This window comes from Uranotaenia lowii, chromosome 1 (genome assembly GCF_029784155.1).
Source record: "Uranotaenia lowii strain MFRU-FL chromosome 1, ASM2978415v1, whole genome shotgun sequence".
NCBI classification, from domain to species: Eukaryota; Metazoa; Arthropoda; class Insecta; order Diptera; family Culicidae; genus Uranotaenia; species Uranotaenia lowii.
Genome location: NC_073691.1, coordinates 37,364,478 through 37,387,176, shown reverse-complemented (window position 1 = coordinate 37,387,176; position 22,699 = coordinate 37,364,478). Strand labels below are relative to the sequence as shown.

Genomic DNA, 22,699 nt, shown 5'->3' with positions numbered 1-22,699 from the left:
TTATCTCTTAAACTAGGCCAGATCTGAACCCTTGAATGAATGGGGAGTAGTAAATAGACTTAAAATATTGTTTTGGTTTTTCAGGTAAGTTTGTTAGAGCATTTGTTTATAATGGTTAATTTCACTCAGCCAAAATCCTTCAAAATCAGTTCAGACATAAACACCAGAAATGCAAAAAAACGAAATATAGAACGTTACTCAACTTTTTCCCTTAGATGGCACTGATGACTGACTGAGGAAAATCCTTTTTCCTACTTATCTCTACCGAGTTCATTCCAATAGCGCAAGCACTTTTAGGGAAAATATTTTTCAGAAGATGACCTATGCAGTGCTGCCCTCTGTGATGAACTATAGGGTAGTTATGTGCCGTTTATTGGTTATAATTATTTCGTGTTCGAATTTGATAAAATGTGAAAATTATCCATTATTTCGTGGTTGGTACCCAATTATAAATATGAAAAATTGTCGAAATTTGTGGTGCCATCGCAAATCCAACCCTCGATCAAATTCGAGAGGGATGAATCAACGTCAACAGCACAAGGACTATACCAGCATTCACCCGGTGCAAAACAACCCGAGTCAAGTCGCGAAGGGTGCCTATCCAGATAAAAAAGAGGGTGGCAAAACGGCGGTGGGTCGGTGTGTGCGTGTGAAAGCGCGGGCGCAGGCGCGCACCCTTCTGATTGTGGGAAAAAGGGACAAATCATATGTATGGCACAACAAAACAGGAGCTCCCGGAGGACTTCACTCGGTATCACTGAATCTTAGGTTGTGAACGAATAGACGAATAGCTCGAAAGGGAGGGTGGAAAATCATTGGATAGGCCCAGGTCATTGAAAGATTTCCACGACTTGACTGGGTTCACGCCACGCAATTCAGTTAGTTCATCGCGAGCCATCGAACCGAATCCATTCGCATTTGGTGTGTGGTGTCCGAAAATTGTTGGGCTTTCTTGAAAACAATCTCATCGACTTCGGGGTGGGAAGAAAAGGTGAAAATTTTCTCAATTGTATTCTTTCATTTTTCGAAAGTGTAGTTTCGTTTTTGTGGTCAAAGAAAAACCCGAATCAGAAGAGGAAAAAGTGAACACAAAGGATGACAAGTGACAAGATGTGAAAGTGATAGTTGTTTTTCTGCGTAGCTGAAAAACGCAGCGTCTCGAAGCAGAGAATTCGGAAAGGGGCTGATATTTTCGATTGTAAATCGAATTAAGAAAAGAGGAATAAAAACTGCTCGAATTGGGATAGGCACTTGTGTCTAGCAGCCAAGGAACGTGGGAAAACTGCCTGGCGGAAGGCGAAAATAGGTGCAGCAGCAACAAAACATGGCTGGTGAGTAGTTTTTGTTTTTCAACTAGGTAGTTTGGTATTTCCTTTTTCGATAGGAGCCACCTAACAATAACGTATCGATTCCATCATACTCTTACAACACAACGCAAAGCTAATGCAAGAGGAAGGTGGATATGGTTTGTAGTTCTTTTTTTCCTTCCATTTTTTTTGTAAACATTAGCACAGTATCTTGTTGCTCGGTGAAATGTTACACCTTGCAGTACCAAGTCATAATGTGCCAAAGTTATATAAGTCAATAGGAAGTTAATTGGTTGACTAACTAGTATGTCGATTTCGGAGGCGCCTTGCTGTGAAGGGGTGTTAAAATTTTTCGGTGCGAAAACGACGAGCGTGAATAGAGCATTTCTTGTCCCCACCAATAATGCAATGCAATGGAAAGAAAGAAGGTTTGGACGTCTGCTCGACTGAACGCTGCTGGCGCAGAAGAATGAGCACGAAATTTTTGCTTTCCCCCAGTTTTGTTTTGCTTTCTTCCTATTAGACAATCGCAAAATAAACTCGAAACTTGCTTCCCGTTGCCTTATCTCACATTTTATAGTTTTTTTCAGTGATAAGGAATTAATCGATGAAACAAAAGTTGAAATTTTGTTTCGGCAGAGCACAACTCAAAGGTGTGTTCAAAATCTGTGAGATGAATACACTCCATCGATGAGATCATGGCTGAAAAAGTGGGAAGCTTTGCATTCGAAACAATGTGTTTTTTTTAATGCTAAAACCCCTATTCCGGGGTAGTTATTTTAGGTTTTATTTTTGACACTTTACCAGTATTATGGCATTCGTGTCTAAAAATAATAATGATGGTGATATCAGTTTTCAAATACAGTTTCATTTAAATATTACATACATATATGGAGAAAATTAATACGATACATGTCTTAACTCAAACGCTTAAGATAATGCGTTTAAAATAATTCTTTAAAATTCTCAAAAAAAACCGGGCTTTAAATAACAGATATTCGCTTGAAGCAATATTAATTAAGATATTATTATTTTTCTTTCGTAAAATTACTAATGAGACTTATTTTCTTCATTTCGAACACATTAAGAATAGAAAGGGAGATAGGCCATAACGGCCACCTTAAAAAGAACGTTAATTTAACCATAGAACAGCTATAATTTGTGAGTTACTTCATTGATTCGTGTTCAGACACTAAAAAAGTCTATTTATTAATGGCTAAAAATTGAAAAAGTGGATAAAAACGTTTAAAAATGCATTTGATTTTTTCTGCCAAAAGCTGAAAAACAGTCACTGTAGGGGCATAATGAGAACCCCGCTGGGGCAGTATGAGCATCAATAATCAGGGCACGATGAGCATTTTCTGCCGTAGAATCTGGCAGCGAATTCAACTCGATGAAGTCAATTGAATTATAGAGCTACAGCTTGACATGTTTAATCTGACGATTTAGACTATTGGTTAGGTGTCGAAGTGGTAAACAGTGGACTCGAGTTCGATTCCTGGTCGAGGTGAATGCCATAAATGTATTTTTACGTTCACGAATTTTTACAGAATTTTACAATAATTAAAAACTGCTTCAAAAATTCCATAATCACAAAAATGCAAATAATTAAATCAATTAAAAAACGAATATAAATAAAAGCCACAAAAAAACTATAAAGTGATGTTAAATTTAAAAAATATTACATGTTATGTTTAACAAACAATATAAACATAAAAAAGAAACAGAAAATTGCAACAAACCAACCAACCAACCAACCAACCAACAGTTTTTTTTATTAACAAGTAACAAAAGTTCAGGAAGAATTCGTTTGATTTTGGCAATAACTAAGACTTTTTGAGATGATAGATTCTTTATTTCAATTTTCCAATTAAAAACCTTATTAGAGCTCAACACTTAGTTTATCGGTTTGTACCAAAATAAGTACATAATCAATTTTTGGCTATTTCTGTAAGCTATTTCTTGTCTCTCAAAAAGAAGAGCTCAATTATAGACCAATTATGGATATTAAAGGTATATACCAAACCTTATGGTTATGATTAAAAAGTGATGTTAAAGAATTGTTTTCCCAGTAACACCCGTAATTCAACTTACACGAAAAAGTCAAAATTCAGGAATGTTCGCGCTAGTAAAGGTAAAAGTGTGCAAAATATATTTAGAAAAAAATTATGTTTGAAAAAGTTAAGGTCAAATGAAAATTGACCCATGGAGTGACTACTTATTTTATACATCAACAAGTTTGAAGCCATGCAGCATGACTCACGATGATCACCAGAATTAGCAAAACAAAATTTGAAACCTAGTATAATCTACTTTATTCCTAAGAATTATGGCTTTCAAAAAATTATGCTTATATAAAATATTTTTCAAGAAACCAATTTCAGTCTCAATTTCATTTTGTGTTTCTTGTTCTTCTAAATGCTCAAAATATTTTAATACCATTTAAGAAATTTATGCATTTTTTTTGACAAAACGTTAAAACAAAGACATAAAATTCAAAAAAAAAAGTTTCTAAAACAATTTTAAACTCTCTTCAAGACTTCAAGTAATTTTAAGTTCTGCGAAAAAAAATTATATAAATTTTCTATATTTTAACTTTAACCAATTTTTAATGACATTTCAAACCAAATTGAATTTTGGAATAATTGAAGCGTTTCGCAAGTTTAAACAAATTTTGTTAAAAAAATTCAATTTTTTTTAAACTTTATTCAGTATTTACAAAAATACTTGTAATGAAATCTTTTTTAAATAACAAAAAACTATTGGCGATTTGCAGCAAAACTTTTTGACATGCAGCGCCAACTATTTCTCACTTTCTGAACCAACAAAAGGGTGATGATGGCTGTTTTTTAACACGCCAGTTAATACGATTTGTTTTCAAAATTATTAGTTTTACAAAAACTGTTTTATTGCTGACAATTACAAAAGTAGTATCAGGTTAGAAAATCTTGAGTTTTCAAATCTTCATAACTTTTGCCTAAGCAAACATAATTTTTAACGATTTTTTAGAAAAAATAAATTTTCAATTTTTTTCATTTTAACCGAGAAGAAGTTATTATTGAAGAAATCGACTTATGAGTTTGCGAAACTCAGTTGGTCCACCGGAAACTCAGTTTGGATACCGTATTTCCTTGATAATGTTATAAAATTATTGCTTGACTTACCACTAACTTATTTTAATAGGTTTTAAAATAAACGGCTCAACGGAAAGAAGAAAATTATAATTTGAAGGAAATTGTGTGCTCAAATTATCATTTTGGCGTGTAATAAAGTGGAAGATCCTAATGTAATAAATCCCTTTATTTTAATTCTATATCGAAGTAAATTGCTTCTATTCACATTAGTTCACATAAGAATTTCTACCGAATTTCTATTTTGAATGCTGCCTTTCACCACTCTCAGGAAGGTTTCTCGTTTCATGAATCTGATAAGGCTGGTATCGTACCGGAGCTCTTCTGTTTCACTGATTGAAGTACTAGGCTGATAATGTCCAGCTGCTGGATTGAAAGACCAATAGATCTAATAAATTTCTTGTGTATTTTCCTAGATTTTCGAGTTTAACTGAAAAGGTTATCGAAACGAAGTTCTTGATCTTGGGTTCCTCTACAAAACGAGGAATGCGGATGTTCCATGGCAAGTTTATTTGGTTTCGGTTCGGCCTTTTTTTATCAACTTCTCCTGGATCAATTTTCAATTCGCTTGCAAATTAACTGGATAACCTCTGTTTGTTTGTTTCTGATTGTTTTTTCGGAAACGAGATTTAACTGAAATTGAATCATAGACGGGCTTAAACAATAACAATGATTACTTTATTTACTTTTTCTTACCATATTCTTGAGTCTCTTCAAGATAATAACACAATTAACACCGAAACTTTTAAATTTCCTTCATTGTTTTCTAAAATTACTACGTGTTTTGACACTTGCATTCGTAACATCATCATTTTGATCTCAGTGCCTTCTGAGCGTCGTTTCGAGCTGCAAATCGCCAATAGAATTTAACTTTTTTAAGATCATGCAATGTCAAGTCTTGTGTGAACTAAGAGCAAGTTCATTCGTGTTGGGAAACTGTGGTAAAAAAATTGACACTTATAGCACATTACGAGAATTTTACCATGTTTTCAAGAGATTAGGGCGTTGTATTTTTTTACAGTTCTATTTCTATTTTAGCCGTATATGATAGAAATCGAGCTATTTTTGCATCACAGCATGCGGAAATAGAACACGTGTTGTAAACAAAATTGAAGGCTGAGTTGAATTGAAGATCTTGAAAAAGTTTTTGGATTGGAAAGTTTTCAATGTGTGCTACAAGTGTCAAAATTTCTACAACTTTTTCCCAACACCAGTGAACTTGCTCTAAGGTAACGTAAGGTTGCATTAAGGATCTAACATAAGGTTGCCAGAATTCTCTCAGCACGTATCCGGGCCGGACAAACCGGGCAATTTTTAATATAAATACCTGGCAAAATCCGGGCATTCCATTTCAAAAAGACGACCATAGATCCGGGCAATATCCGGGCAAATTTTGTCAAAACTCAGCCGGGCCGGGCCGGACTGTTCTCAAATTTAGTAACAAATATCCGGGCAAACCCGGATAAAACCGCGCAATCTGGCAACCTTAATCTAACATATATGTGTGCTCATCGAATGTTCAACCAGTGTTCACCTGGCACTTATCAATAGCGACAGTGTATCTGGAATAAGCTATTTCACTTTTCGGTTTTTTTTGCAGATCAAAGTCGAACTCATATGGGTTGTTCTTCATGCATTTTCAAGTTTTTCAGCCCAATTTGAAATCTATTGAAGTAATTTCTATTCTGCGCATTGAATTTTTGTGAAAAATTTCCTAAGGCTATGATCATTTAGTATCCGGGCAGTTACAAACGATTATATTTTAAAAACTAATCATTTGATCGAAAAACTTTCTATGGAGAAAATGAAGGTGTTAATATGACATTTAATATAAAAATATAAAAAAATATATTTATCTATGATTTCTAGAAATAATCTTACTTTTTCATAAAATCTCTTTTTTATCTTTGCACACTTGTGTCAGTCATGTATTGATCTATTATTTTTACCACAGAAGTAAAACCTTTGCAAAATCATGATATTTTACAGAAACTCACCTGAAAAAAGCAATTGGAATCTGGTTGGAATCTTTTCATTAGTAGGCATCTCGAAAAATTTGATCTCTTAAATCCGGTTTTAACATAAATTCCTTCGTCCATCAGGACACATCTATCACATTGCGTAAAAACCGGTTGCACATGTTGCAATCTAAGGAACTGTTCACTATTAGTTATTTACTAGGTGTCTACTAGTCGGAAAACACTTTTTGACTGACGGAAATGGATTAATTTGCATTATTTAAGGGGTCTGCATTCAGTTATCCCCAATTACCATATACTTTTTACCATATTTTAGATCAAGGGTTCCATTCCGATGCTTGATTTGAACTTCGTGTGGATTCTAGAGTGGCTCCTTATACTTTTGGACCATTCGGTCCAAAAAAGAATCAGAAAAAAATCAAGAGTTTATGAGTTTTCAAGTCGAAAATGAAGAGTTTTCGAGGCGCAAAATGCGCGATTTTATATTTAAAATGTTATTATCGCAAGAATAGGAGCAAAGTTATTCAAATATTTATGCATCAGATTTTGTATCGTAGTTGAGTTCCTATTCAAGGTTTAGCTTTATGCAACCTGAAAAACGTGGCATCAAGAGGTTTTACTTCCAACTCGATCAAAGCACGCTCTTTTTTTTAACTCTTGGCCCAGTCATGGGGTACTTAATTGAATAAAATATCTATGAAAGCTATGCATCTAATTTGTAAATTGATTACATCAAAAGAAAGGTTATAAAAAAGCAAGCTTTACAAGAAAAACTTTTGTAAAAAAAGTCTGTTTCTGATTTTCTGCAGATTTTTAACTTTAAACTTGTTAGTGAAATTTCTGTACAAGTTGGTAATTTATAGTTTTTAAAAATTTTTCGGTTTGTTTTGAACGATTATCTAGAACAGATCCATAAAAATGCTGATAATATCAACCACCATGCACATTGAAATTGTCGATTTACAGAACTCTCATAAAAAGATTTTCAATAAAAAATTGATTTTTTTTCACAAATACTCATTGCGCAAAACAGAGATTAAAAACTAGTTCAAAAGATTTCAAATTTAACAGACATACTTAAAAATGCATAAGGAACATGAAGATCTGCATGATCTGCGAAAAAAGTGAAAAGTGAACTAGTCTAATCAGGCAGCATATAGAAAAAAGAAATAACACGTGGTAATGCTACAAAAGAAGTAACAACAGGTCGCAGTGGTCTCTTCCCAACAAAAAAAAATCTTTAAAAATAATATTCCTAGATTGAATTAAATAGGTTGCTATACAAATTCAGAATCTGATTTTTTCTCTAGCGTAGATTTGTTATTTTATCAGTTATCAATGATTGATGTCACTTAAAACTGATATATTTTAAAGCTTATCAACTCCAAACGCATGGTGATAGACAAAATTTGACAAAAGATTCAATCTTTCAATCCTAATCAGTTCCCTTGAGTTAACAGTTAAATTTTATTAATGAGTTTTTAAAATGGTTGAACGAGTTTAATAAAAAAAAATCCTTCTAAAATGATTAAAAACTTACCTTTTTCATCTTCATATTTTATTTTAATTTTCTGATTGACTCGTATTTGTTTTGAAAACTTTGATTTATTTTATCAGTGAAATTTTTTTTTTTTGAGTTTCTGTGCTAATTGTTAGTACAAAAACGGTTTAGAAATCAATTTCTTTATTTATTGTATATTTTTGGAAATGTTATTATTTTTGGCTTAGTTTGAATTTCGTTTGTTGAACATGGTAAATCCCCATTAAAAGTGTTTTTTTTTCTTAAAAAATGTTATATTCAATGCACCTATTGTAAACAATATCATTTTTAATCTGTGTTATTCAATATAAATGAAGATATCAAAAACAAATATTATTCATTTACGTCCATAGTAAGGAGTGTATTCGAAAAAAATGCAACACTTTGTTTTGTGAATTACTTTTGAGTGCATGGATATCAATGATATTTTCAGTGAAGCTAACTAGTAATATACGTTTTTTTGGGCAGGGTCGAGAAAATTCAGAAAAGTCTCAGAGGGAGACCTAAAAACAGCTGGAAATCAACTATACGACCAAAGTTCACATGAAAAATCGTTATCGATGTCCCGAAGGATACAATAGTGAGCTAAATTTTGAATAGAAGTGAAGATGATTGATTCCGTGAAGTAAGAGGAATGTGAGGGTTTTTTCAAACTCAATCCGAAAAAATGAATAGAGAAAGTTATAAAATTATCATTTTTTTCTGACTAATACGTCTATATTACTTACTAGCTGAATTTACCCGGCCTTGCTCGGGTTCACATAAAATATGAATCAAATTGAGTCATTTGAATTTTGAAAATTTTGGAAGCTTTATATTCATCATTATAAGAAATTTGTTAATCTTTTTAAAGTTTTTATTAAGATTATCTACTGTGTTTATCGTTTTCACTGCGTTTATTCGTTTCATTTCTTCTAGACTTCCGAATCTTGTTGAACCATGTTAAAGGCTCACTTTTCATGTTTTCAATTGTAGGTTTGCTTTTTTTCGCTTTTTAATTTCACACTGTTTTGTGAGTACATGTTCTTAGATGTTGAAAGTTTCACACAAATAACACACGACGTATTACAGGACACGACACTTAACGTTTTTCCTATCGTATTCTGTGTTTTATAGTGTCGTGTCCTGTAATTCGTCGTGTGTTATTTGTGTAGCATAAGTTTTTACGTTAAGCACAACCAGTAAAATGATTGAAGCTATCGAAAACAAATAATCTTAACAGAATTTACCGTTATGATGTCATGGTTTTATTTCAATGTTTCTATTCTTGGACACAATCATTCCATTAATTATTGTGGAGAGTGATCAATGTTAAAATTTTTAGCTATCATTTGTTTGAATTAGCAGTACCAAACGGTTCTTCAATAAGTCTTCTCAAAATTGGATGCTAGAATTGAACACATTGATAACGAAAAATAACTTAAAAATTATACATTGACCAATGATTTTGATATGTATAAAACTAAAAATCTCAGATTCAATTGACTTATAAATTTTCTAATCCCCCATTTAAATTTCTCAACGGCTATAAAAGCGTTGAAATCGAAGTCTTCAGCTTTTAAATTTCTATGAGGGATTAGTGAAATTAGTTTGTTTTTAAAAGCTGCAATTAATGAAAATCTGGTCAATAGCTTTTCAGCACTCAGTCTAAATAGCTATTCAGCTGAAGAAGTCAATTCACTGTTCACTATTCAGTTCAATGTATATTCTTATAGACTCTCGAAGCCCCCCAGCATTTTGAAAATCACTTCAATTCTAGTCAAGAAAAACTTAACAGGCTAGTTGTAATTTTCAATACAAAATGTAAGCTCATTATTGCATCAAAAAATCTCGTACCAGTACCTACCACGTGCTTTCAGCAGTAGAATGTGAAAAAAAACACCTGCCAAAACTTCTCCATTCAAATCTTTAAAGCTCAGCAAGCTTCGATTTGCTTTTCAGCACACGTGAACTCAGGCAGGACGGTCGTTTCTAATACCCGGCCCATGGTGATGGTGAAAACAACCCGCCAAGGGGAAAAAAGTCGGTTAACAAAATGGGTGCCATGACTTTTGATTCGTGGGAATAAAATAGAACGTTGTATGGGAGGGTCCCTTTTCTTAGGTGGGAGGGGTTCAAAACTATTACTAAAACCTTACCATGATCCAACTACATCTCTGTACCATATTTCAGGCTGATAGGTTCAGCGGTGTGGATTTGTATAGGGTGAATACAAACAAACAAACATATATAGTCCAACTCATCTTTATATATTAGATAAATAGGTATGACTTGATTTCTACAAGGTAAAAAAGCTGCCCCCTGGTGAAATAAAGAGAATACGGTGGTAAAATCGTGCGCAAAATATTTGGACTGCTTGTGGGGAGATATTTTAAAAATTTCGTGATGGACAGCAGAACGAACTCTTTAACGATCACCTGGCAGGTTTTCATCCAGAATCTATTTGTTGACAAGTCTTGCCTGTATCCCGGAAATAAACAAAGAGAAAAAAAATAATAATTCAGTGTCTAGTACTTGAAAAGGCTAACGATCTGTGGAAATTCCAAATTTCTCATTCTTTCATAACGATTGGCACGATGAATGGCTAAAAATACAAAAAAGACTGCTTCCAAATGCGACCGTTTTGTCTGCAAAGCACTTCAATTGATTCTACAAAGTTTATAATCTGTTAAGTTGGATCTGGAATTGTGCCATTACGCAAAAATGGTGATGTGTGATAAAAAGTCAAATATGTTGTTTTCGTGCCGAAAGAGGACAATCGGCTAAACTTGTTATAACTTTGATCAAATTCAAAATTTTGAGTTATTTGGAAGGTCAAGCTCCAGGAGAAAGAAAACTTGATCTAAAATAGCCTTGATTTTAAAAAAGATGGATCATTGTTTGCATTATAGATGGCGCACGTGTTGCCCAAAAATTTAAGTTCTGAAAAACCTCTAGCCAGAACATCGAAAATAATTGCACTTGTAAAAAATACATTACCAGGTAATCAAGGTAACTTTTAAAATTTCATTAATTTACATCCATGCATTTAAAAGTTATTCCAAAACAAAGTGTTGCTTTTTTTTTCAAATACACTCCTTAACTCCCCACGACGGTATATCAACTATTTCGCGATAAAGCACCAAATGCTAGATTATTGGAAAACCATATTTAGGCCTGCCATTTTCGAAGTGGCATTTCCGCTTCCATCCCACCAGTCGGTTTGTCTCCGGTATAGGAAATTTAATTAAATCAACACCTTCTCATAAGCTCAAGTATGACTGTTTGTTCCCGCAGTCACACTTGAGACTTCTCTGCCCTTTTTTTTCCTTACACACCACCATAACCGTACGTGTTCTCCAGTCGATTCCTTAAACAATAAGAAAGAAAATTATGAACGAATCAAAATGATAAAAAGCCCAACACCAATATGAGATACGACACGGTTCGAGTGCTATTATAGAGACTGGGTACTATTTCAACGTATTTTTTAGATTCCCCATTCGCCTTCAGTATACCCCTTTGAGTAATTGGATCTGTTCCGAGCTAACGCCATATAAGAAGGGCTTACGCCGACCACTGACTGCTTCCTTAAAAAAAAAAGTTGAAGAAGAGGGTGGTAGTTTGGTTGGAACTCATCAGGTGAATCGACACCCGACGACCGATCGTCTTACGGAAATGCAAATAGGATCTGGACGGTCCGATGCATGCATTTTCTGGGCTAGACATTTCTTTCCGCCCTATTGCGGATTGATTTCTTCGGTTGCAACTTGCTATCAGCATACCGCGTCTGTTTCCTGATATGGCATTTCCCCCCTTCGAAAATGGATGCTTGTGGATAGATTGACAGCGAGTCTCTACCGAATGTCAGCATAACAACTAGATGTCGTATTTATGCAGTTTTAGATAAGACTGTTCAATTGGTTCTATATAATCAACTATATCTATTGTGACTTATCGGGAATTTGTACCAAAACTTACACCTGGGTATTTTTTTCAAAATTTAGGGCTTTTAGAGCAATAAAGAAGTAATATAGGGAAAGTGGGGTAACGTGGCACTCTAAATATCTCAGCTGTGTGTTGAGATAAGTATCTAAATCCAACTGTAATCGTCGTCGCTTTGCGTAAGCATGTTTTTCTGGTTGTACTCCATTTACCCGAAAACCATTGCCCAGAATGAAAAATCCCCAGAATTACAATCGCCAGAAAGAACCATTCCCCAGAATTTTTTTTCCCAGACGAACCATTCCCCAGAAAAATTTTCGCCAGAATGTACCATTTCCCAGAAATTTTTTCACCAGAATGAACCATGTACCAGAAATTTTTTCGCCAAAAGGGCCATTTCCCAGAAAATTGAAAACATTTGTCCTGACTAGAAATTATATTAAAAAAAAAAAGGAATTGTTACAAAAAAAAATGGGGTTTCATAACTTTATTCTTTTGCGGCAAGGCCGCAACCAACGAGGATGAAGGGGCTGAGGCGGCACAAAGCCGCCGAAGCTCCCAAATCCGAGGAGGCCGCCGACCCGCCGTCGGAAGCGGCGGCCCTAAGACATTGGTCTAGGTCTGCCGGGGCTTCCTAGGTCTGCGTGAAAGCTAGGAGTGATCCCTTAGCCCCGTCCGCCACGCGACAGCGTGAAGGACAAAACGTCTTTCAAGTTCGAACGCGCAGCGTGAGGAGTCGGATACCAAAACGGTTTTTTAAAGGACCATTGTAAGCATTGAATCAATTAAAGTACCCAAACCATAAACAAAGCACAATATTGGTTCTAAAATAAATTTAGTTGGAAAATTTCAAAATCGTAGTTACATTTAAAAAATCATTTTGAAAAAATTAATTTCGAATCATATGAAATATTCAAGAATTCATTAAAAAACAAATAAAAATACTAGGGGAAAAAATCTGGGATTTGTGCCATTCTGGTAAATGTTCCATTCTGGGGAAAAAAATTCTGGGAAATGGTCCATTCTGGGAAAAAAAATTTCTGGTAAATGGTGCATTCTGGGGAATTTTTTTCTGGGAAATGGTTCATTCTGGGGTTTGATTTCGGGTATTTGTCATTCTGGGAAAAATTCATTCTGGGCAATGGTTTTCGGGTAAATGGGATACAATCTGTTTTTCTATATGTTGTTGACTTATGTACGCATCATATGTTTCTTTTATTTAACAAACCTAGAAAAATGTACTTTAATAATAAAATAGGCACCCACAAATTGCATCCGTGAGAGACCTAAAGTACATAACAAAAATATGCTCATACGCTTATGATCTGAGTTTTGTCATGATCTTTCACGTGGAAAAGGATTTTCTGATGAAACATCAATAAGTCACACAAACGCAATCAATTTGCAAATCATAGCTTGTGGGGAATCGTGGGCCACACATCTTGAATCACCTATATTTTTATGTTTTTATACACATTCAGAACTTAAAATACGTTTTACCTATCTGCAAATTTTTTTTTATGCCAAATGAAGAGTTATGAAAAATATTTTGTCCATCCTATATAAGAAATTTTGCCGAAACGTTCGCGAGCCAGGTTTTGGAATCTTTGCGATCATACACAGCTCTCTTTTTTATTTCATTATCTGAAATGATTTAGGAAATCACATTTTTGGGTCAACTAATAAACTTTGCATATTATTTGGTCAAATTGGATTTGGTGGCCCACGATTCCCTTCCATTTTTCAAAATCCATAAAATATTGCTTTTTTTCAAACAGTCAGAATTTGGGGAAAATAACTTATTAAAAATTATAAAAAAATACCTTATGATACCTTGAAAATGTAGAAAACCATACCATTTTTTATTTTCATTTTATCTTTTATAATAAAGAAGTTATGGAACAACGAAAAAAAGTGGCCCATGATTCCCCACTCTCCCATACTTGTTTTATTCATCAATCTCTGTCTCTCCCTGCGAAGTTATTCTATATTTACGTCATTCAATGCAGAGTTAACAAAATTCTTTCCGGATAAACCGCCCTCGATAATTTCTAGAAGACTGCAGCCACAGGCTTCTCCTCAGCAAAGACGGTGAAATGGAGCTTCATCACAAACGAAAATGCTCATTCTTAGATTTTATCAGCCTCAACAATTTTCGGATGATATAGTCAGAATGAAGACCACTAGCATTGGCCGATCATTAAAAATTACGATTTATTTAAAGCGTAACGCAGTTTTGATTATCGAAAGCAAATCATCCGAAGCACGTTTTATGGAATCGTTTTATCGCTTCTAATTCCAACAATAACAATTATAGTTCGATATGCTGCATACTATTAATAACAGCGTTTCCTAAACCGTTAGCATACTGTTTGCAGAAAATTTTCCCCACACAATTGTTTTAACAGTTTTTAACAGTTACATAACCTAACAACACATTCAAAATACAACATTTCAGAATTCACGATTCAGGAAATGTATTCTACAATTTCTGTAATCGTTTACTAAACGTTTGTTACGCTTCATCAAATCGCCGTTTGACGATTTAAGACATCGTTTGGTTATAATTCTCATTTATGCGGGCTATTATATAGCTTTGAGGTCAGGCTCAGAAAATGATCTTTTTCGAAACAGTCTGAGGTTCACGCAGAAAAATATATTTTAAAAATAATAAGATTTCGGTCAAAAATAATAAAAATTTTGGTTGGGAAAAGGCACAAATATATTTTTGGCCACACTTAATAAAAGTATCGTTTTGATTTAAAGTTATCGTTTGACTGAAAACGAAATACACCCTTTTTGAAAATTATCCATCATACTTGTCAAAATAATAAAATTTTGGGTAGAACACACAAAATTGTTTTAGCCTAAAGGCAGAAACACAATACAGCGTCGGTCGTCGCGTCACGTCAGCGGTCAAGGCTGTCGATAAGTACTAAAACGCGGACGCGACGCACCCGACGATTTTTGCATCACAATTCAGCGTCAAGAGACATCTTAGATGTCTCTTGACGCTGAATTGTGATGCAAAAATCGTCGGGTGCGTCGCGTCCGCGTTTTAGTACTTATCGACAGCGTTGACCGCTGACGTGACGCGACGACCGACGCTGTATTGTGTTTCTGCCTTAAAATTTAAAAAAATGGGGGGTTAAAAATTAGCAATTTTGTATGATTTGTGTTAATTTTTTTTAATTCAAACGAAAGCAAAATTGTTATTGATTTTCGGATTTATGGATTCGGTTTCAATGAATTGTTTTATGCTTCATAAATTCGAAATGCCTTTTTTTCATTGAGAATTCTTCGTGTTCCCTCAGGGAACGTTATGGCCAACTCATCCTCACTAATCGCTGGCCAACCCACAGTTGTGTTGTAGCTACTGGACGAAAGAAATGGTCCGCCTTACTTCTAGACACCGATGTAATAGGTAGGGAGCTCCACATGTTAGTCCGACTGTTCCTTAAAAATAAAAAAATAACAAATTAGTACCTCACTTAAACTTCAATTCATGATACAAACCTGTTAGATGAGCTATGAAACAAATCCGGAGGGGTCCGGCCCCACCGACGAATGAGAATCGTGATCGGCAGTCACAGTGGTTTCAATTTTGATGTTTCGGCTGCTGCTGCTCGCTGTTCGGATGAGAAAATTTGTTAATATTTTCTCGAAAGTTTTTCTTTTTTTCTTTTGTTTTTTATTTTTAGACCTACTACACGTTCATTGAAATTAGCCGATTTTTGTATCGAACTAAACCAAATTTCATTTTTAAGTAATAAAAAAGGAGTGTGTAAAAATTAAAATATTTTATTGTTATTTCCGATCGGTTTTTTAAAGAAAGCTATCAAAAATTCTGCATTGAAAATATAAAATAAAATAACGAAACGTTTTGTTGAAACCAACCCCTTTTCTTTTTCTGCGTGTTATTTGATAACAATAAGTACTTTTCATTGAAAGATAATTAACCATCCTCATAGTCGAAATGAAATAAAACAAAAAGTTGCATGAATGCCTTTTGCCAACAACAAATCGAAATATTCTCATTTACTGCGACAAACTTCTCTTACTCAAAAATGGATAAATCCATCATGAGGGTGCATTCTATTTAGAGAAACGTCAAACGAAGCTGTGATTCAAGGTCTCTTAAAACTATTTTAAAACTATTTATTGAAATTGTTTTATGAGAACATTTTTCTAACTGGCATAAAACCATTTAAAAACTGTTTTACAACTGCTTTAAGATTTTCAATATTAACTAACTAAACGCCATGTTGATTGAGAAATTCAATCGAAATTAATGTAGTCATCTTGCTGGAAATAATATTATAATATTACAAACTAGACATTTTCAACTAATTTGACAATGTTTGCGATACTATTTGTTGTATAGGTAATGGAGAACAAAAATACATCATGAGCAAATTAATATGTTCCTTAAATTATAATTTTTGAAATTAAAATATCCCTAAACTATGGTCAACCTTGATTTTGTAAAAGGCGCGCTTATGTTTTATGCTTTTTCGTATATATTTCACCAGAAATCTGAGGTTGCAGGAAGTTTCATGTTAGATTTTTTGAAAATAAAAATGAGAATATTTTTAGAATATTTCAAAAGGAATCTTTACCAATCACCAAATGCTTGGGAGAGTAAGTGATAACACGAGAAAATAACACGGAACAGAAAGATCCCCCAGTAAAATTTCTATCAAATTCCATGACGTAGTATGGGTAGTCTTAAGAGTGCTCTGAAGGGTTTCTTAAAGCTTTGTCTATAAAGTCGAATAAAACTATTCTGTTGGATGTTGTGTTATAGCTTATAGAATTAGCTTTAAGTACGTTAACGAAACAAGGCCAACTAGTCCATATGTTAGCTTTAAATTAGTTGTGCTAAAGCATAGAATGCGCTTTTGCTTATAAAGTAGCTTAAGGAAATAGTCTTAAGCGAGCTGTGAAGGTTGGCATAAAACTTTAATTGTTACTTGGGATGGAAAGATACATGACTCGACGTTCATAATGACTAGGTTTAACTTTTTTTTTTCGAAATCAAGTAGTAACTCACTTAGCATGCCTCGCCTGGAGAACAATTTTCGCACAATGTTACCAACATCAGCTAACATGTCCTGTCGTTGGTTAATGTTAATAAGTATGATTTCGACAGTTTTTCATCAACTATGTTCCTGATGTGAATTTAACCACATAACTTACCTAACTATTTAAAATTCTCCTTCTCTTCACAAAGAACATATGCATACAAAATTTATTGGATGTTTTGTGTGAAAAAAACCGAGTTTTACTCAATTTTACCCAAAAATTTTAAAGTGGCTTTCTAGGAAGGGCAGGGGCTCCAAACTTCGTAGGAACGATCTGTTCAGTATACTGATAATTTTGGAACCAATTGAGAATTTTCAGACATAACAAGCCTTTTATAGTATGACCCATAAAAGCGAGAATTTGAAGCAGTCTGTTTTGGGTTGTTCTTGACGCTTTTTGATGATTTTGTGTGTGTTATAGCTCTAATCTTCATCTGTAAATTGACGTAATTAATGCAGTTGTACTGTAAACGTATAGTCCAATTTGTTGCTAGTAGTATTCGTGTCATAATTCAGGGTGCTTCACTAACACTTTTTCAATTTTTCATTCAATAACCTCAAAAAAGGCCGTTTTCTTCGGTTGGCTGCCCGATTTTTGCACTGAAATTTTTGGAGGTTAATTTTACCGTTTTCGTTCGTAAACGCCAGTGAGACGCCAGTCAATTTGCGCGAGAAATGTTAAAAACAACTCTATATCGGCAAAATATACACAAAAAATAGTGACTAATCAAACTCGCCCAAAAATCTTCCAAGTAAATTTGGGCGGCTGTAGCACATGGCATGCGACTATTTACAGCGTGAACCAATTTCTCCTTGATGGACCATGTGCACAAAGCCAGGAAGTGAAAGGCCACGGTCTTAACACACTGTAAAAGTGGTAGAATCGATCAAGACGAAAGTGGAGCAGAATCCAGTAGGTAAGATCAATCTAGAGGCTGGCTAAGGAAGCGAATATCTCGAGTTCTTCTATGCAGCGGTTGTTCAAAGATGACTTAAATGCATCATCAAAGGCAAAAGCAAAGGTCTGAAAATGAACTTTTCACCGATAAGGCCGATAAATTAAGTAACAAACATATATTACGGTGATTAATCTCTTCGTAAAATTTAGTACATAATGTCATTTTTTCTTAATTATGTCCTTCCGAAAAATTATACACAGCGATAGTGGTTTGCCATTGAATTTTGTTTTGAACAATTAAGATACGTGATTTTCATTATTCGTTGTGATTAATAATAATGCCTGTGGCCTGTCGTTAATTGAGATGTCTGAGAATTTTATTAGAATCAGCTTTAGTGACAATTACACGAAATGATATATAAAGATTTAAGAGTTCATTGTCTGCATAAAAGTATCCTAAATCTATGCCTCCGAATTCAAATAATTTTCGACATTTTGAGAGCATAGGAGACAACTAAACCAGCTAACGTTCTCTTAATATTCAAGTTGATCAAGTTGATTACCTCATTCAACTTAAGTTTTTGCTCAGAACAGCTTCAAATCGGGATCTACGGTTTCTAATTCATAACTTTAATTACCTACATTACATCTTGTTACAATATGATATCTAATCTAATTCTTTTTCTTTCTACTGATTTCCTTCCAGCAGACCGTGACTACATCGGGTTCGCATCGCTCGCCGAACAGGTGCACCGGAAGTCGGTGAAGCGAGGTTTCGAGTTCACGCTGATGGTGTGCGGCGAAAGTGGTTTGGGCAAATCCACCCTGATCAATAGCCTGTTTCTGACGGACCTCTACAAACACCGCTCGGTTCCCTATGCCGAGGAACGGATAGACAAAACGACCAAAATCGATAAGAAGACGCTGGAAATCGAAGAAAAGGGCGTGAAGTTGAGGCTTACTGTGGTTGATACGCCGGGTTTTGGGGATTCGATCAATTGCGAGGATAGTTGGCGGGTTTGTACCCAGTACATCGACGAACAGTTCCGGCAGTACTTCACCGACGAGAGTGGGTTGAATAGGCGGAATATTCAGGACAATCGAGTCCACTGTTTGCTGTACTTCATTCCTCCCTGGGGCCATGGGTGAGTTCTTAAAAGTTTTAGGTTAGATCAGTCCAGGATTTCAAAAACTTTTTTATTCTCCTTAGCCTCCGCCAAATGGACGCCGATCTGATGCGGCGGATGCACAAAAAAGTCAACATCGTAGTGGTGATAGGCAAGGCCGATACCCTGACGACGGCCGAAGTTCAACGACTGAAAGCAAGGGTTCTGGAGGACATCGAATCCAATGGAATCCAAATCTACCAGTTTCCGGATATTGATTCGGACGAAGATGAAGACTTCAAACAACAGGATCGGGACCTCAAGGCTAGCATTCCGTTTGCCGTGGTGGGTAGCAACATAGTCCTGGAAGTGGCAGGGAAGAAAATTCGAGGCCGTCAGTATCCCTGGGGAGTGGTTGATGGTGAGTTAGCAAACCTTACTTCAAATGAATCGTTTAAATTAATCTTCGAAAAACCTTTTAGCGGAAAATCCTCAACACAGCGACCTCATTAAGCTGCGGACGATGCTGATATCGACGCACATGCAGGATCTGAAGGACACGACCCGGGATGTGCACTACGAGAACTTCCGGGCCCAATGTATTTCGCAGATTTCACAGCATGCGCTTCGGGAGCGAAATAAGCTGAAGAGGGAATCCATTGCTTCGAGTCACGAGACCGCTCCCAATGCGGCAAATAATATCAACGATACCGATCGGTTACTGCAGCAGAAGGAGGAAGAGGTAGGGTTTATAATTGTATATGAAGCCAAAGGGTAGGGGAGAATGAGGATACTTGATCCCTGGGGATACTTGGTTCCTTCGCTATATCTCGAAACAAAAATGTTTTGAGCAATTGAACTTTGTTTGAAAATTTTTACAAAATGCGATTTGAAGATAATTTTTATCACCGTAATACGTTTCTCACATGAAAAAAATACTTTGAAAATATTTTTTGAATATGTCAATCGTTAGAGCAAGGTCTTTTGATACACTAGGTTCTCCGACTTTCACAGTAAGTAGGCGAGGAGTGAGCGGGGCTCTCAATGAGTTTGTTTATTTTTTGCTCAACTTTTCCGTGTGTTGTTGGTAAACAAACTTCATGAGTTCCATATAGTTGCATAGCCTACATAGCCAAAATGGCTGAATCGGGAATTCGATATTCGGTAACACCTCCTGAATATATACACACCTTCTTAGAGAACTTCATAATACCATATTTTAAAAGCAATAGGAAACTCTAATTTTTTTTAAGAAGAAGTTTTCCGAAATGTATGTTATGGGTATAATTGATCCCTAGAGTCCAAAAAGATGTATTTTTCATCTGAATGGATCGTGGTCATTGGTAATCATGAAATTACTAATATCTAACCAATAACTAATGTTTATCGAGTATTCATCTGTTAAAAACATACTGTATTAATCTAATAGCTAGAAAATTACGCCTTAAAGTATCCAATGATGGGTAGTAGACAAACTTTTATAATTTTCTTTGTCTGATATTTATGAAATGGAAAATTAGAGCTAATATGGCAAGAATATTATAGTCAACGGACCTTTTAATTATGGATTTTTTTAGATTTTTGCCAAGGGTCAGTGCACCCTGAATAAGGGATCAAGTCTTCTTAAGGGGGGGGTAGGGTCTAACACTTTCAAAAAATCGATTTTTTTATTTTTTTATTTTCTTATTGTAAAACATTTCAAGAATGTTGTGTCAAATTTTCAAGTCAATTGGAGCAAAACTGTTGAAATTATAGGCCTTTATCTACTCCTATCTAATACTGCAAGAAAGCAAGAGCAGAAACTTCAAACGCGTTTTTCTCGAAAGCACATTTTTAAAGTCCGTGGACATCGTCATTTGAAAACTACTTATCCGATTCCTTTCAAATTTGGCACATATTTTCTACATATAAAATACCAGACCCCAACGTTTTTCTTTTTTGTGTTTTTTTACTTTGGGGAGATTTTACAGGTGAAAAATGGCGGATTTTTTCGTGAAAAATCGTAGTTTTTACTTCAAACAGCCACAAAAATTTCATAAAAAATTATTTAAGTCAAATAAAAACGTTGGGGTCCAGAAAAACATCTATTAAAAATATTTTGCTCTGATTTTTTGACCTCAGATGATTCTGTGCTGAGATACAGTGTCCACCGCAAATCCTGTTTTCTAAAAGGCATCCTCGAAAGTACTCCGTCACCGGCTCATTTTTCAATATTTTTATACGAAAAAATTACTAAATGATCTTTTAACAATGCTTAGTATAATGCAAAAAATTTGAATACATTTGTTTGAACGATAGCTCTAGAAAAAAATCGTGAAAATGGTGTTTTTTTTATACCCGTTTGACCCTACCCCCCCCTTAAGTGAAGGAGCAAGTCTCCTGTAACTTTAAAAATATCATAATTTTTTTAGTCTCACGAAAATGCTTCTAGCTCATCAACGAGTTCGTATATCGTTCTAACTTTTGGAGCATATTAACTTGAAACAACACGCTGCCTGTAAGAAAATGCAAAAGGCGACAAATCTGCTAAATTTTCGCAAAAAGACATGATGAAAATAAGAAAAGGGGATCAAGTATCTCCATCCTCCCCTACTGGTGTTATTGTTTGAACTATTGGCATTCGTCTTCAAAAATTTCAAATTTCTTTGCTTGCCTCCAAAAATTAAACAATAAAGCAATGATTAGATTTCACGGACTGATCATTGTTTTATCGGTAATTTTTTTTCATCGATGAAAAGGGAATCTTTCAAGGCTTACTTGATCATTCAAGATTCGAAATCAAGTCCAATTGGACTGAAATTTATCACAGGTCGCTTTTTTGGGCCAAAAATGTATATGGTCAGTTATCTAAATTCCATCATGAAATTTTTCCCATCTATCCTTTGCCACCCTAATAACATATGTATAAAAATGATTTTATTTGTCTGTCTTTCTCTCTGTTTGTCTGTATGTCTGTTTCCTTCAGACTGAACCGTTTGGCTTGAAAGTTGGCGAGTGGGTGTTTTTAAGCCCGGAAAATGCTCCTTTTTTAGTTTGGTACCACTCTCTTTCACTGGAAGGGGAAAGAGGGTCTCCCAAACAAATACCAAATGTTTGCATAATCAATCAAGAAAATGGCACCAAATTCGGCATGGAAGTTTATTTGGGTACGAGAAATTCTTCTATGAATATTTGATACTCCGCCCTCCTTTCAGTCGGGAGATTCTTCCAGCGGGGGAAAAGGAAGAGAAGAGGGAGGTTTCAATATTTTTTTGTTCATAATACGATAACTAATCAAGCGAATGGAACTAAATTTGGCATGGGAATTATTTGGGTAATTGAAATGTTCGATGTATTTTTGGTACCGCTCTTTTAATCCAGAGAGGAGATGAAAAACAGAAGTAATCAAGCAAAAGGATTTAAATTTAGCAGAGAAAGATTTTTGGGTAAGAGAAATATGTTTATTTGAGACACCACCCTTTTTACAGTTAGTTTAAGGTTACCAGATTGTTCGTTTTTATCCGGATTTACCCGGATATTTAATACAAAATTTAAAAAAGTCCGGTCCGGCCCGGTTGTCCGGATGTCATTTAAACCCGGATTTATTCTATGCCTGGATTTTGTTCGGATTTTTGGTCGACAACTTAGAAATCAAATGTGCGGCCCGGATACGTGCTAAACAAATTTTAGCAACCTTCAGTTGGTACATATTAAGGGGGAACCCAATACAGTTTTGTTGGCTTAAAAGTAG

At 34.9% G+C, this 22,699-nt stretch overlaps 1 protein-coding gene across 4 annotated transcripts in view; it reads left to right on the top strand.

The window, feature by feature from the left end:
* LOC129738686 (septin-2) overlaps positions 1-22,699 on the top strand; it is a 64,285-nt gene that overhangs the window by 33,845 nt on the left and 7,741 nt on the right. For 2 of the 4 annotated variants that reach the window (XM_055729936.1, XM_055729938.1), the window contains exons 2-5: positions 1,032-1,331; positions 18,570-19,008; positions 19,074-19,390; positions 19,452-19,711. In XM_055729936.1, the coding sequence (XP_055585911.1) occupies positions 1,325-1,331; positions 18,570-19,008; positions 19,074-19,390; positions 19,452-19,711 (1,023 nt within the window). In that variant the 5' untranslated portion in view covers positions 1,032-1,324. Of the gene's footprint in view, positions 1-777; positions 1,332-18,569; positions 19,009-19,073; positions 19,391-19,451; positions 19,712-22,699 lie in introns of those variants that run through there. The other 2 variants (XM_055729937.1, XM_055729939.1) reach the window with 2 other exon arrangements.